At 41.8% G+C, this 14,423-nt stretch overlaps 1 protein-coding gene across 1 annotated transcript; it reads left to right on the top strand.

Moving 5' to 3' along the window:
- Positions 1 to 3,952: 3,952 nt before the first annotated feature.
- On the top strand, positions 3,953 to 12,488 carry LOC108092522 (protein drumstick). The gene is made up of 3 exons (XM_017192144.2): positions 3,953 to 4,149; positions 9,035 to 9,859; positions 10,880 to 12,488. Exons 2-3 carry the CDS (start codon positions 9,639 to 9,641, stop codon positions 10,902 to 10,904), a joined length of 246 nt encoding a protein of 81 aa, XP_017047633.1. The 5' UTR covers positions 3,953 to 4,149; positions 9,035 to 9,638; the 3' UTR covers positions 10,905 to 12,488.
- The last annotated feature ends 1,935 nt before the right edge of the window (positions 12,489 to 14,423 follow it).

Genomic DNA, 14,423 nt, shown 5'->3' with positions numbered 1-14,423 from the left:
TGCGGGCGAGTGAAAAACTTTACTGCTCCCACAGAAGTGACAACAAATTTAAAATTTACGAAATAAAAATTAAAATTAAATAAAAACCGCACGGCAAACACCCAAAAATGAACAATGGACGGAGACTGAAACCGAAAACCGAACAACGAAAATTAGCATAAAAACTGAGGATCAAAGCTGCATATTAAATGAGGATCCGATCAAGATTGGTCGGGCCAGTTCATTCAGCTGCGGATTCATTGATAGATCGTTCGTCGTTCGGTTTCCGTCCCGCGACTAACTGTTAAAATAGACACATCACCCTGCGACTTTACGAGCCAGCGGACCATAATTCAAATTTATGTGAAAACACAAGTCCGGGCCAAAAAATAAATCAAGTCACGACTTTGGTGCGGCGGAGATACACTTGTAAAACAAAGTGTTGCGTAGATAGGATTTCAAAAATAAATTATATTTTAAGGAAAAAAAAACTTTTCTTATTTGACTCATAAGTTTTCCAGGCATGACTTTCTGTTCGGATCTGATTATAACTGCTTTACGATTTATTTAGAGAAAAGATTTTCCTATACATAAAACATAACCCGTAAAAATATCATAGTTTTTCCCTCTGTGAGTATCTTCACAGTACTTCAGTACTCGCACACCTTGAATGAAGACCGGAGACCCGAAGTTAAATGACAACCCAGCCAACTACCGTGTGCCAAATGATGAAAAAAATACGAAGATGGAACCAAGTCATCGTCATCATCGGAATCATCAGCACCTTTGTCGCCAACTGTTGACAACGCCTTGCTGCGGTGGCTGCGGTCCAGTTTCATTATTATTAACCAAAAAGTATAAAAAAATTATTCCGAAAAAACCCCAACGGATCCCATTCAACGCCCACGTCTTCGACATTTGCCTGCTTCCACAGATTCATCCGTATATCTTCGCGTACATATTTATTATATTTTTTGCATCTGTCCGTTTTCAGTTGTGGTCTTTGTTGCCCTCAAAATTTATGTGACCGCATCGCTGCCGTATGAATTTTTAATTTTTCACCAAGCTTCATTTTTTCTTGTCCGATTTTGTTTGCCTTTTTAATTTTGTCAATTAAGGAAATTTAATACTTTTGTGCGCACTGTCTGGGGCAAACGATTGGGTCTTTGGAATTTCTTTCTGGTCTTAACTGTGTTTATTAATAGGATCCGTGAGTTGCGGCAAGGCATTTTCCAAAATTCAAGGATCTTTTCAATGACTGATTGCCATTTTAATGACATTTTTTTGAGCAGTTTCAATTTCGAGTTATATATTTCATCACATTCCATAAAATAATCATCTGCTCTGGACGGCTTATTAGTTTCTCCTTCATAAGGAAGCTCCTCGCAATCGACGTTTCGTCTCCTTTTCGAGTCCGCTGATTGCCCACTTAAAATATGCAAATTTTATCCGAAAACAAATAAGACAGACGCAAATCGAGAAAAAACAAAGCGAGGCGGACAAAGATGAAGCCATCAAAGTGGAGTTGCCAACGAATTGCACTTAAAAATGCCCAAAACCAGTCGAATATAATTTGTTAAACTTTATGGACAGGCGAAAACTTAATTAAAAACAATCCTTTTCGGGCGCACTTAATTAAAAACACTGGGTGTAAAGTTAATAAAGTTTTTTGTTGAATGAAAGACACAAATTTTCAGATTTCATTGAGAAATCGTAAAAGATAAACAGATATGGTGAGACAGAAGAGATAAACAGGCCATCAATATGGTATTTTTTGTATGTTTCTTTGGTCTAAGGAGGCCACACAAGAAGCAGAGGCCACAAAGGCAAAGGCGGCAAAGCCAAAAGAAATTTGAGAAAAAAGTTTGGGGCTAGCCGAGTTGAGCAGAAAATTGAAAAAAATTGTCCGAGTTGAGCAGACACTCTTTTTGGACATAAAAAATGAACATCCGAGTTGAGCAGAAACGATTTTTGGACATAAAAAATGAACATCCGAGTTGAGCAGAAACGATTTTTGAACATAAAAAATGAACGTCCGAGTTGAGCATAAAACCGATAACGGTAAAAAAAAAAACCATCCGAGTTGGGCAAAATCAATGTCAGAGATGCGTCAAAATCATTACTTACTCATATAATTATTACATATTTATTATTCATTTATTTGCAAATAATTATTACTTAATAATCATATATGATTATTAAGTAATTTTTCTAAAAAAAAAAAACTAAACTAAAAACTGAAAAAATAACCTTTTTTTTGAGAAAAATTACTTATTAAGTAATTTTCCTAAAAAAAAAAAAAACTAAAAACAGAAAACATAACCTTTTTTTGAATAATTACTTAATAATCATATAGCATATGTATCAATGCAAAAGTGCGCGCGCACTTTTGCATTGATACATATGCTATATGATTATTAAGTAATTTTTCAAAAAAAAAAAAAACTAAACTGAAAACTGAAAAAAGAACCATTTTTTTGAAAAATTAAATTATTTAATTAATAATAATTTTGTGGCATCTCTGACATTGGTTTTTTATGTGGAAAAGGCGTTCATGCGCAACTCGGATGTTTTTGTTTTTTTTTTTACCATAATCGGTTTTCTGCTCAACTCGGACGTTCATTTTTTATGTGCAAAAATCGTTTCTGCTCAACTCGGACGTTCATTTTTTATGTCCAAAAATCGTTTCTGCTCAACTCGGAATTTTTTTTTTACCGTAATCGGCTTTCTGCTCAACTCGGTATCGCCCAAAAGTTTCCCAGGCCCTGAAAACAAAATGGAGCTTCACAAAAAATCAAGAAAAAACTATATATAAAAAATTGAGTGCCGCGTAATACGGTTGCTCTGCTCAGCCACTGGTTTTTAAATTCCACCTCTCGCTCGCACACAAAACGGGTTAAGAAGCAGTTAAAAAGAGGGTGAGAGTGAGAAAAGGCACACGATAGAGAGAGACAGACGGAGGCCGCCCAAAGCCACGCCCACGCCAATAAAAAGGTGCCCAGGTATAAGTGAAAGAAAGTTGCTTTTTAACTAAACAGCAGCTAGAAAGAAAGAGAGTCAGTCTAACCAAATTTAAATAGGTGGTGGGCATATTGAGGTATTTAGAAACCAATACATATTTCACTCATTAACACGCTTAGCTTAATTGAAATGTTCGCTTACTTAAGCTTAATTAACGGTCAACTCAGGTAACGCCTTCAAAAACACTCAACTGAGGTAGCCCTTTCTCGCTCGCGCACTCTCCCAGGCTCTCAGCCCGCTCTTTAGCTCATTTTCCGCTGGCCAATCAACTGAAACACTCAAAACCCGTTCGCCCCGTTTAAGCCAGTGGGCCAGAGCGGGACAGCCAACCGAGAGAGGGCTGTAAAAAAAGAGGGTAACAAAAAAGGAAAAACACAAAAAGTTCAACCCATCAAGCTGAAGTTTTCGATCGTAACTTTGCAGTTGACTCTCGCGCACAGAAGCGTTCGGAAGTGAAATATATTTTATTAATAATATTACCCAACAGTTGCGGGCCAACAGTGCTACCAAGTCGAAATCGCATTCAAAGTGGTTTGTTAAAGGAAATTTCGGAGCTTTCGCAATAGGTAAGTGACGCCATTTTGTGGATTCTTTCTTTGCTGGCTTCCGTTAGAAGGGACGCCATTTTGTGGCTACTGTTTGCCAGCTACTGCACTTACGCATAAGAACTTAGCGCGAGCGAAAGGGACGGCTAGGGAGCGCTGCGCATGAGCAGTAGCTTCGGCTACTGGTCTTCGTTTCGTTTCGTTTTTTCGTTTCTCCTCGGATGACTCACACACACGTACACACACGCACACACACTCACTCACACGGTGCCACCGAATTGAGTAACAGACAGGGACAGAGCGATGATCTCGCTTCCTCAACTTGCCAGCAGCGACGCCGGCAGCGACGGCGGCAGAGGACGACGGCAGAGGCGACTACTATTTCTTTCAGTTATTAGTAGCATTCATTCATTCAACTTTGTGCCGCTCGAGCGTGCGTATATAGTTCCCTCTCATCAGCATCAGTATCAGTAACGACATCAGTATCAGTTCCTTCGCGAGTACCCAAAAGAACAGATTCAAGCCGATCGGAAATCAGTTATAAAAAACGATTTAAGTCGCAGGCCAAGTACGAAGAACGCGTAACTCCAGTGCTCCCCATTGGGTAAGTCTTTCTTCCGGTCCACTCTTCGGTGGCGTTCGTGTTCTTCTGCTCGTTCTTCCCCCTTCCACACTGGTTTCGCTACCAGTTTTACGCCGCTTTCATTGGACAACTGAAAACTGAGTAAAGAAAAAGAAGAAAAGGCCCCACACGTAACACGGGTGCGTGTATCGCCTTCTCTTTCTGTCTCAGGCTCTCTTTAGGAGCAGTTTAGTGTACCAGAGGGAGAGCGGCGATGCGTCTAATATGGCGTGCGTGTGGCCAACGGAGCTTTTCGCCCTGTCTGTGAGTGCGTGTGTGTGAGAAAGTGTCGCCATTTGCCAAAATGGCGGACGCAAGCCCGAACATTTCCCTATTGGATCGGTAAAAGTTTTTGCCCACCAATCTTGACATATATTCCCAATTGAGGTGATCCACTTAATCTCGAACTTTTGAAATAAGACGCAAATCAGACTGTTGCCCTTTCTGGTGTTGAAAGAACATAAAAGTTTTTGAAAATCATTTTTTGTGGTAAACTTAAGCAAAGTTTGATACGATTTAATCGGTAAACAAATTTACTAAACTAAAAAAAATCTCCATTACCAGTTATTTTATTTAGAGTTGCACATTTTCCTTAGTCTTTAATCTTATTCTTTGAAGGTTAAATTTTTATACAAAATATTTCATAAGATTTAGGCAAAGTTTTCATGGGTTTTCTTTGATATGCTACCAACAACTGGAAGATTCCTTTGAGGCCCCAAAAGCCGTCGGCACGGGTTAAAGTCAAAAGCCAGGAATCGTGTAAAGTTGATGAGTCAGCATGAAGAAACTTATTTTAGATTGGACAAAAGCCTAGTTTGTCGAAGGTTGTTCGCAAGACGCACAAAACACAGCGAATCATCGCCAAGAATGTCCGACAGATCATTTGATCAGCCGTTTTTGTACAAGTTATTTAGCTATGAGTCATGCATTTGTGCTTCTTTCATTCGATTATGAAATACCAATGAGTTAGGCTCCAGTTGCCAACAGATGTTCAAAGAGTTTTTGACGCCTGTTTCTTCAAAATACCAAAGGTTTTATTCAGTGGCCAACAAATGTGCAAAAAATCCCGTGAGTCTATGCTAAAATGTAAAAATCAGATAACTTTTTGAAACTTGTAAGAATGGAGCATCTTAATAAGTAGCAATGGGCACAGGTGCGAGAAATCAAAATCTTTGTACCTGTAACCTTTTAGATCTTCGACTGTTACACTTTTTAAGAAACGTTTAGAATTTAGAAAATGTTAACAAATTCTGTCAAAAAATTTATTTGTGCCATCTTGGTTTTTGTATTGAGGAACACTGGACTTTTTCCCGCTTTTCTCGCGGCCATTTCTTGTCCGTTGTCTTCACCTCCCGACTGTCTGATCTTTGACCTCGTCTCGACCGCCCGCAGCGCTCCATCAATTAGAGTCTAATTAGCTAAGCGATTACGGTAAATGGGCTCAGCTGGCAGCTAATCTGCGCCGACTTTTGAGCAACTGTCATATCTTAACGGCCGAAGGTGAGAAGCGTCTGAAATCGACTTTCCTTCGACCCGAAATTCCCATCCGATTTGAGATGGATCGAGGATACTAGCCCCATTCCACGTCGCATTGTGTTTGTGTCTTTGTGTCTTGTGGTGTGTTTGTGTTTGGGGTTGCCTTCCTTTGTTCGGGCTGAAGTGCCTGTGCCACACATCCTAATTGTTTCCACCGACTTAGTGGTTCGGTTGTCAGGACCCCGAGAGTGTGTGGGTGTTTTTCCCGGGAATTCTGCGCCATTAGCACAATTAGATTCGTATCAAATGGACTTCGGTGCCTTTGTCTTGGCAGCCGTATGTCCTTTTATTGTCATTTCTTCTCGCTTCGGTTTTTTCACTTTTCGGTTGTAATTTTTAATGGCACCTTGCCAACTCACAGTCCGCCTCCTACAAAAAAAAAAAGAAACGAAGGGATGGCCGAGATGAGAGGTGAAAGAAGTGTGGTAATCGCTTTTGACCATGTCCCGTCCTCGACGTGTGTGCACTGCTCTTGGCCCTTTTTCGGTTGTGAGTTGTGAGCCTGTTATCGCCCAAACCGCTACACATTTATCTCGGGGTGTTAAACTGTAACTCTCGGCCCGAGGTTCGTGGAAGTCCCCGACGCACTTACTCTGCACTTCTCCTCCGCCGCTCATACATAATCCCACTCTCCTGGCTGTCTGGCCATTTTATTCCTTTCCCATCGGCGCAAATCTAATTTCACGCAGCATTAACGCCTTTCGCATGCCCTTCTCACGGCAAGCCAAGTTCGGAGTCAGGATCACGCTGTGCGAGAGATCTCCCCGGATGGTCAGTTCCTCAGATCCCAGATCCGAGATCCCAAATCCCAGTCCTGCCACATGCAACACTAATTATTTGCAGTGCGGATTAATGGGATTATCTTTGCGCTGGACAACAGTTTGTTATACAATATTTGGGCAGTTCTGTGGGTGTTCGTTTCTCGCTTAAGCGGATTTCCACGAGCAGTTGCCAAATACTAACAGTTGGACATCGCCGTGAATCCCGGATTGCAGAAGGTGCCAAGTGACTTCGCATGGGATTTCGAAGATTGTTTTGCTTGGATTTTCAACGGATTACAGTGATCTTTCTGACTATGAATAACTACTACCACTATTCGGATTGACTTTGTTGCTCAGAAAATAATCACAATTATTATTCAGCAATGCATACTTGGCACTCCATCCACTCATTTTACGGGCTATTCCTTCTCCAACTCACTTAACCTTCCAAATTGATGGGCTCATTCAATTGTCAGCTCGAATTTCACCCCTCTCGAGGGTTCCCTCGACGCATCCGGCAAATGGCCAAATAGAGTGCTTAACCCCGGAGAGCAACCCGTGGCTAATGCTGCTCCACTTAGGCCCACGCTCCCAGGCACCGAGCAGCAGAGACAAATTCACGTCCACATCCACATCCAAATCCAAGTCCAAATGCCCAGCAAAGCATGGCCAAAACGCGAGGCCAATCGGTCCGGACCCAAAGAATCCACATCGAATCGATGGCCTTATGCAGGCGCCCTGTGTCGCATGATTAACGGCGTTAAAATGCCAATGTGACGCCACATTGTGTACACAAATTAACATCGGAGGAGTCTCTTTTGGCCGGGCTCTGAGCCGATCTGAGCCGAGTCCCCGCCAGACATGACCAATGCGATCAGCGACCCAAGCCCGAACCTTTCCCACTGGGGAAAATGGGTTCCCAAGTTGGGAATTGTATCTTAAAGTTGGATAGAGTCATGCTCGATCATTTGAGATTATTTCCATTAAATTTACTATTAATTATTGTGATTACATTACTTTTAATTGGTAAGAGGCAAATCGAAAACATTTCCCTCCAACTCTACTCCCTTTTCTGCCAGTGCAGGTCTCGAGCGCGACTCAGTGTTATAATTTGAATATGTTTAGTGGGCATTAATGTTATAATGACAATAACTACGTACCGTCTGCGGCCGGTGCAACACCCGCTGTGACGTTTGCCTTTTGTTGTCAACGTTAGCTCCCCAAACCGAACCCGTTTCCATTCCCATTCCCCATGCCCCATTCCGAATACGAATACGAATATGAATCCGAATCCCATTCCCATTCTCGATCCCAAAAGTGTTCCAGCTGCGAGCTGAAAGCACCATAACATATAAATAAATATCGAAATCGGGTCTTGCCGAGACGCTTGTCGCTACCAGTCAGCGCTGGCTTTTGTTTCGCGCAGAAAAATTCCCGGATAGCCCCGGCGAAACAAAAAGGCCAGTAAATCTGGGAAATATATATCCCCAAATGAAAAGGCCAGCCAGCCAGCCAGTTAGCTGAAGAAGAAATTCAGAAATCCAGCGGCGCCGAAATGACAAAAATAAAATTACATAAAAAATAACAGTTGTTAACTACCGCGCGGGCGGGAAGGGAAAACGCATTGAGGGGCATAAATTTCGGACGGCTTCGCAAGGCGCCAATTAAAAATATACTTGTTACAGCGCCACCTTAATGAAGTGGCCAAAAACAGGGGAATTCGGCAACTGTACTTGGCCATAACGCGGCGGGGGAGTTGCCGAAGCCGCGAGATGACTCAGTTCATTTAGAAACAGCAAACCGACCCTGGGAACTCGGTTGTTAATGGTCATAACTTCATTAAACTCGGGATGGGGAGTCTTTTTGCTATAGAAAGCCCTTTTTGGGTTTTGTGGGAGTTCAAGCATTTTATTGTTTGTGATCCTAACTTTTTGCAATGATAATTGGTATGTAGAATAACAACAAGTTGTTACTTGGTGCCTACCCCACTAATTGAACAACTGTGTTGCGGAAACAAAGTACAGTACTCTTCCGTCAACGAACTCCGCCGAGGAAAAGCACATACTCAGGCACATTCAGCCAGAGACAACGGTGAACAATCGCTGGTGTCGCCGAAGACAAATTGTTATAAAGCCCGCCGAAGGTTAGCAACTGCGAAAAACAGTTGTCTGGACGGCGGGTGATTTGTAAGTGTCAACACCGATCCGAGGTGCGGATTTGGTTGCCTTTAATGAGTCACTGTCGATTTCGTGTTGCGTGATCTCGGAGGCGGGGAAACAACAACAACAACCGTACAGTTGTGGCCAGGAAGGTGGCGATTATAAGTTTAAGTATCGGTAAATTAGCTGGGCTGCCCGATTGCGAAGTGTTTCGGGGGAGTGCGAGATTTATGGTGGGGGAAATTCGAATCAATTACCCTCCTAGCTATTCACTTGACCGCAACTGTGCGGATATATAGTAAGCCGGGACATTTTTACATATAGTATACTCCGCTCGAAATTTATCGACCCATAAAAGTTGTCGCAGGCGTTGCTAACTTTATTTAAACCTTGCGTCTCCCTCTGTTTTAGGTGTTTGCCTTAAAGTGCGCCATAAACTAAAAGCCGAAGCTAAAGCTGAAAACTGAACAACGCCCACCGCGACACCACCACCCACTGGCCACCCGTGAAAAAAGGGGAGGAGAGGCGAAATCACGGAGCAGCGATACGCGCCGAAACAAAAAAAAGATAAAGCCGCTTCACAGAAGGGGAAGAGGAAGAGAAAGAGGGAGCACAGCGACGTTGCCGCTTTTCACCGACCAATCAGCCAAGCAGCCAAAAAGGCAGCAATTAACCGGCGGCGTTATCTGGGCGATAGCGATTAGAGTGGAGGTGGCGAGAAAAGCAGGAAAGCAGGAAAGCAGCAGATACCCGCTGGAAGCGAACCCCGTTGAGTGGAAAAGCCCGGCCGCGGAGCGCGATTGAGAGGGCAACGGAAAGCGGGAGTGGAGCCCATTGAAATCCCCATTTGCCGAGAGCGGGAGCCCCCAGCTTGGAGAGCCCCGAGCACCCCACTAAGCGCCAAACACTCGACACTCGACACTCAACACCCGACACTCAACACTTAACACTCAACACTCAACAATCGAGACTCGAAACTCAGCGCGGAGCAGAAGTACACATATCGCCTGTCAAAATGTTTGCTGTAATGCGAATCGACAACGATGACTGCCGGTCCGATTTCCGCCGCAAGATGCGTCCGAAGTGCGAGTTCATTTGCAAGTACTGCCAGCGGCGGTTCACCAAGCCGTACAACCTGATGATCCACGAGCGCACCCACAAGTCCCCCGAGATCACCTACTCGTGCGAGGTGTGCGGCAAGTACTTCAAGCAGCGCGACAACCTGCGCCAGCACAGGTAAGCCACATCCCCAACTCAGGGGTCCCTAATCCCCCACAGAACTCAGTACTCCATTATCCACAATTGCCACATTGCCACACGAAGTCAGTGCCAAGAAAAGTCTATTGATCGAACTTGATTTTTATACTGGTCAAGTGGAGTGTTCTCTTTTAGAAAATAATAAGAACTTAAATATATAGAGTTCACTTAGGTTCAAAAAATAAATATATACTTTATGAATACTCGCTAAGGCGTTTAAAAAATATTTCCAATTCACAATTAACTTTTTTTGGATCCAAATATATGTTTTTTTTGTCTTCATATAATTGTCAATTAAAGGTCATTATGATGAACTATGTGTAAATACTCAACAACTTAAGATATCACTGCATGGACAGGGCTAACTTATTTTCGAAATTCGGTTTTGTATTGGTGCTGGTTAATAGGAAGTCAAGTACGAGCTTATGAATAAAATATGCTGTTCCATATTCAATGAGACAATTCAGGGGACTTACAAGAATAGGAAACGGTTTCTACAAATGAATAATTTGCATTAGGCAATGGAAAAAATAACCCATAAATTTATATGTTAGGGGAAGTTCTGTTCCCCTTCGATAAATTAAAATAAGTAGACATTACAGTAGTTTATGCATATATTGACATTGCGAAATACCAACAAATTGCAGTTGTTATTATTTATTCAAAAGATTTGTAAGCATTTCTTGATTTACAATCAGTTGGATTTATTTATTCCCTAGTTTTCGTATTAAAAATAAATATAGAAAAGGTTTCCCTGAAAATATAAATAGTTATTAGCCGAAAATGAAGTGCAGATAGCCACTAATTTCCAGAATAAGTGGTTCTTTCGATTGATTATCATATTCACACTATCTCGAAATCATTCACATCTAACCAACCATAAAGGAACGAAATCATTTTGGGCACCCAGCTATGCTAATATTACTTTGTATTATTGTAACTTTCTGCCACATCACGAATTATTCTCTATTTCTCCGTTTCTCTCTCTTCTATTTGTAGATGTAGTCAGTGTGTTTGGCGATAAGCTAAAATACTATATAAACATATATATAAATATATATAAAACCACACACAGAGCAATATATAAAGTAAAACCGATATCTAAGCACCGCCGCACCAACAACAGCACGCAATATCACAGCTATATCTTACACACACATAACGAATGAATGGGATCTGATGAGGCAACTGCAACACACCCGCCTACTTCTCCATGCACCACTCTTTAAACATATATATAAATACACATATAGAAATATACCTGCAACGCCAGAAACTGCAATATTGCTTAAACTACTAGATGCAATCTACAGCCACGACAAGCGATTACAGTGAATGGAATGCTAAGTTCAGGTGTTGGTTTCCAATCTATTCGGTTATCTGGTCTACACAATGCACTTGCCACGCCCCCATCAACAGCAGGCAAAAGTACATCCAAATGTTGCGCAGGCGCAGCAGCAGCACAACTGCAACAGCAACAGCAACAGTTGCATTGTTGCACTGTGGCAGCGAACAGTGCAACAGCTGCCACCACATTTTCAATAATACTTGCAGAAATCTACACATGGACACTTGTGGGCGTGGCTGCTTCGGCAAATGATGGAGCAGCTGCCCCAAAGCAGCCTGCGACTTGCAACACCTAATGCCGAGAACTTGCAACATCCTAAAAACAGTTGCAGCCACAAAACAAACACATGCAGCTCTCAAGTGGCGAAACTGACTGCGACCCGCCAACACCTAGCCAACAGCAACATGCAACATCCAGAACTAATAGCAGCAACACCCCACCAGCAACATCAGAAACTCAACTTAAACAGCTAACAAATCCGCTTGCAACACAATAGCAACTTGTTGCCCCTCGAGTGTGTTGCTCGTGTTGCCGGTGAAAGTGCAATTAAGCCAGAGCTTCTTGTGCTTTTCGAAATCAGGCAACAGCAGCAACACACAGAGCAACACTCCAGTAACAGCAACAGCGCACCACAGCAACTTGCAACATCGATCAGCTGCAACTATCTTGCCGTAATAAACATTAAAGATTTACACCCACTCTCGCTATACTTTTATGAGTAATGAAAATTAATTACAACCTAATAATAATATTAAAAACGCAAACAATCAAAAGCAAACACCACACACACATACATCATAAGTATTTGTATTTTAAAATCGAAAGAAAACCACGTTGAAAATGTATTACATAAAATTAATAATAATTAATAATAATAATAAAAACAATTATTAAATAAATATTTACGATATGCATTGTTTTGTTTAGGCTTAAATTTAAAATAAATAGAACAAAAAGAAAAAAAAAGAAAAATTGTGCGCAAAATCAACGAAAAATAATGCGAGAATTGTTTTTTGTTTTGTTTCCTTCTTTTAAGTGCCCGGCAATAAGATTGTAAATGTTTTCCGCTATTTATAATAAAAGATTGAATAATTAATAATGCCATCCTCCCTCTGGATATTTTCTGTTTTATTTCCCCCAAATAAATCAGCTAAAGGATAAACAGCAAGCAGTTTGTAAACAGACCTAGAGTTAAATGGCGAATGAATAAGTAATTAAATAAACATATTTATACAATTAAAAGAAAATCCTACAAGAAAATCGAATGTGTTATTTCTGAGGGTGGGAATTATGGAAAGGTGGATCTGGCTTTACGAACTAGTTAAAATCTAGTAAGTAATTGGATAAGCAACTATTCTTACTATCAACACGGAATCACAAGTAGTTAATTATGCAGTGAACTGCTGAGATGAATGGGTTAATTAATTTAACAACTAAATTACACAGAACATCAGTGAGCTGTCAGATTAAAGCGTGTTTCTCATGTTTTGCCTCCAGCATTTGCAAATTGCAATATCATTAGTTGTCTTTTGTTTTCCTCAGTATGAAGACAAACGATCTCTTAACTACTTTAAATATCAGTTTGTTAAAAATTGTTTGCAATAAAGTGCATTTCGATATAGAGTTTTACATACATGCAGTTCTTCAGCTGATCGAATTCTTATCTGCAGCACGTGGGTGTACGCACTGTGTGTTCAGGAAACTTCTCACCTCCGATGTGTGGCCGGTATCTCCCCTTTGCGAGAACCCACTGTACCTGTGAGGGATGCGATAATCAATTCATCGCAGCGTTTGCCGAGCATTTAGGTTAACTATTTACCGACAATTAAGCAAACTATTAAGACCAACTGCTCCTTTGTCGGCTCGCACAATTGGTAAATAGCAGCGGGGAAAAGGGAGGGGCCTATGCTATATGCACTATACTTTCACAGGCGATCATAAATCATTTCTCAAGTTCGAAATTCCCTTTTCCCTTCGGCCCGCTGCGTTCGTGTTAATTAAATATTGACTATGTTTTGATAAGCCGTAACATTCGCCCCGGAGGAGTCCTCACTCCGATTCGGGTTCGGGTTCGGATTCAGGTTCAGTTTCAGTTTCAGGTTCGATTTTCCACAAATTTAAATGTTAGCAGTACGCGGCAGGACCCCGGAATAGGGAGAAAAAGGTCCAAACCCACGGCGAGTTGCACATAATGAAAGCGATTCCAAATGCGAAACGAATGCTGCAACAGCTACTGTGGCGAGTGTGGGCCAGGACATGTAGATATGGGCCTGTGGCCAGAATGCGGCCTGTGGTTATCGCGGCAGGTACAGGGGTGGTCAGAATAATAGGTAGCACTGCCCCCAGGCCAACTGGTCAAGAAGTGGTAGTTGTAATGAAGTTATTTAAGTTTGAACTTGTGGTATTTTTAAGGCATTTAATTCATTCAATAATAATAAGTCTTGATAACATTTAAATGTGAGTTATTACTGACAAGAATAATATCTTTGAATATAAAACCACATAAGTGTAACAATGCCTTCACTTACATAGATTTTTATTTCAATAAATAAAATAGGTAATATGTGGACATACAAAATGGGTATAAAAAGTTAGCTTTGTACTGCGTTTTAGATGTATTTATATATATTTATCTATATATTTATATGTACCTATTTATATTTATATTTTTTATATTAAGAGCTATCTGTCTAAAGGAAACTAAGACATTTCGCAACTGGCATCGCCTGCGATTCGTCTCGCATTTCTCGGTGGCACTTCTATTATCTTGACCTCCGCTGTGGGGCGGCATGTGGTCGCCTTCCGAGGCACGTGTGGTTTTCCAGCTAACCGCCGCTTCCTGCTGCTGGCCGTGGCATTAACCTAAACTGTTTCCACCTCCCCTGCCAAAGGACGACGTCCACGCAGTTGGACTTCGGAGTGGATCGCAAAGGAGCGGAATGGCTCTGCCATCTCGGAGTCGCATTCAGAGTCAATCCGGGCCAAAAGGCGGTGCAAGGAGGCCCAAACGCACCCGCTGTGTGCGCCGTCACCCGCTGGCTTTGTTGGCCGCACATTGGCTTAGGCCCGAAACCCAGCGAAAACTAAACCAAGCCATGTTGCCAACGCTCAGGGGCGAGCCACTGCCCACCCACTCGCAATTGGCCAGGAAGTGATTTTAAAAGCCATACAGCACTGTCAGAAGTTATTAAAATC

Source organism: Drosophila ficusphila, unplaced genomic scaffold (assembly GCF_018152265.1).
Source record: "Drosophila ficusphila isolate 14025-0441.05 unplaced genomic scaffold, ASM1815226v1 contig_412, whole genome shotgun sequence".
NCBI classification, from domain to species: domain Eukaryota; kingdom Metazoa; phylum Arthropoda; class Insecta; order Diptera; family Drosophilidae; genus Drosophila; species Drosophila ficusphila.
The sequence above is the reverse complement of the archived record's forward strand: the minus strand, read 5'-3'. Positions and strand labels throughout refer to the sequence as shown.

Bases quoted from the DNA above. Each gene is read 5' to 3' on its own strand.
- LOC108092522 (XM_017192144.2), top strand. From the start codon at position 9,639: ATGTTTGCTGTAATGCGAATCGACAACGATGACTGCCGGTCCGATTTC. The intron at 9,860-10,879 runs GTAAGCCACATC...TTCTATTTGTAG, and splicing joins GACAACCTGCGCCAGCACAG to ATGTAGTCAGTGTGTTTGGC.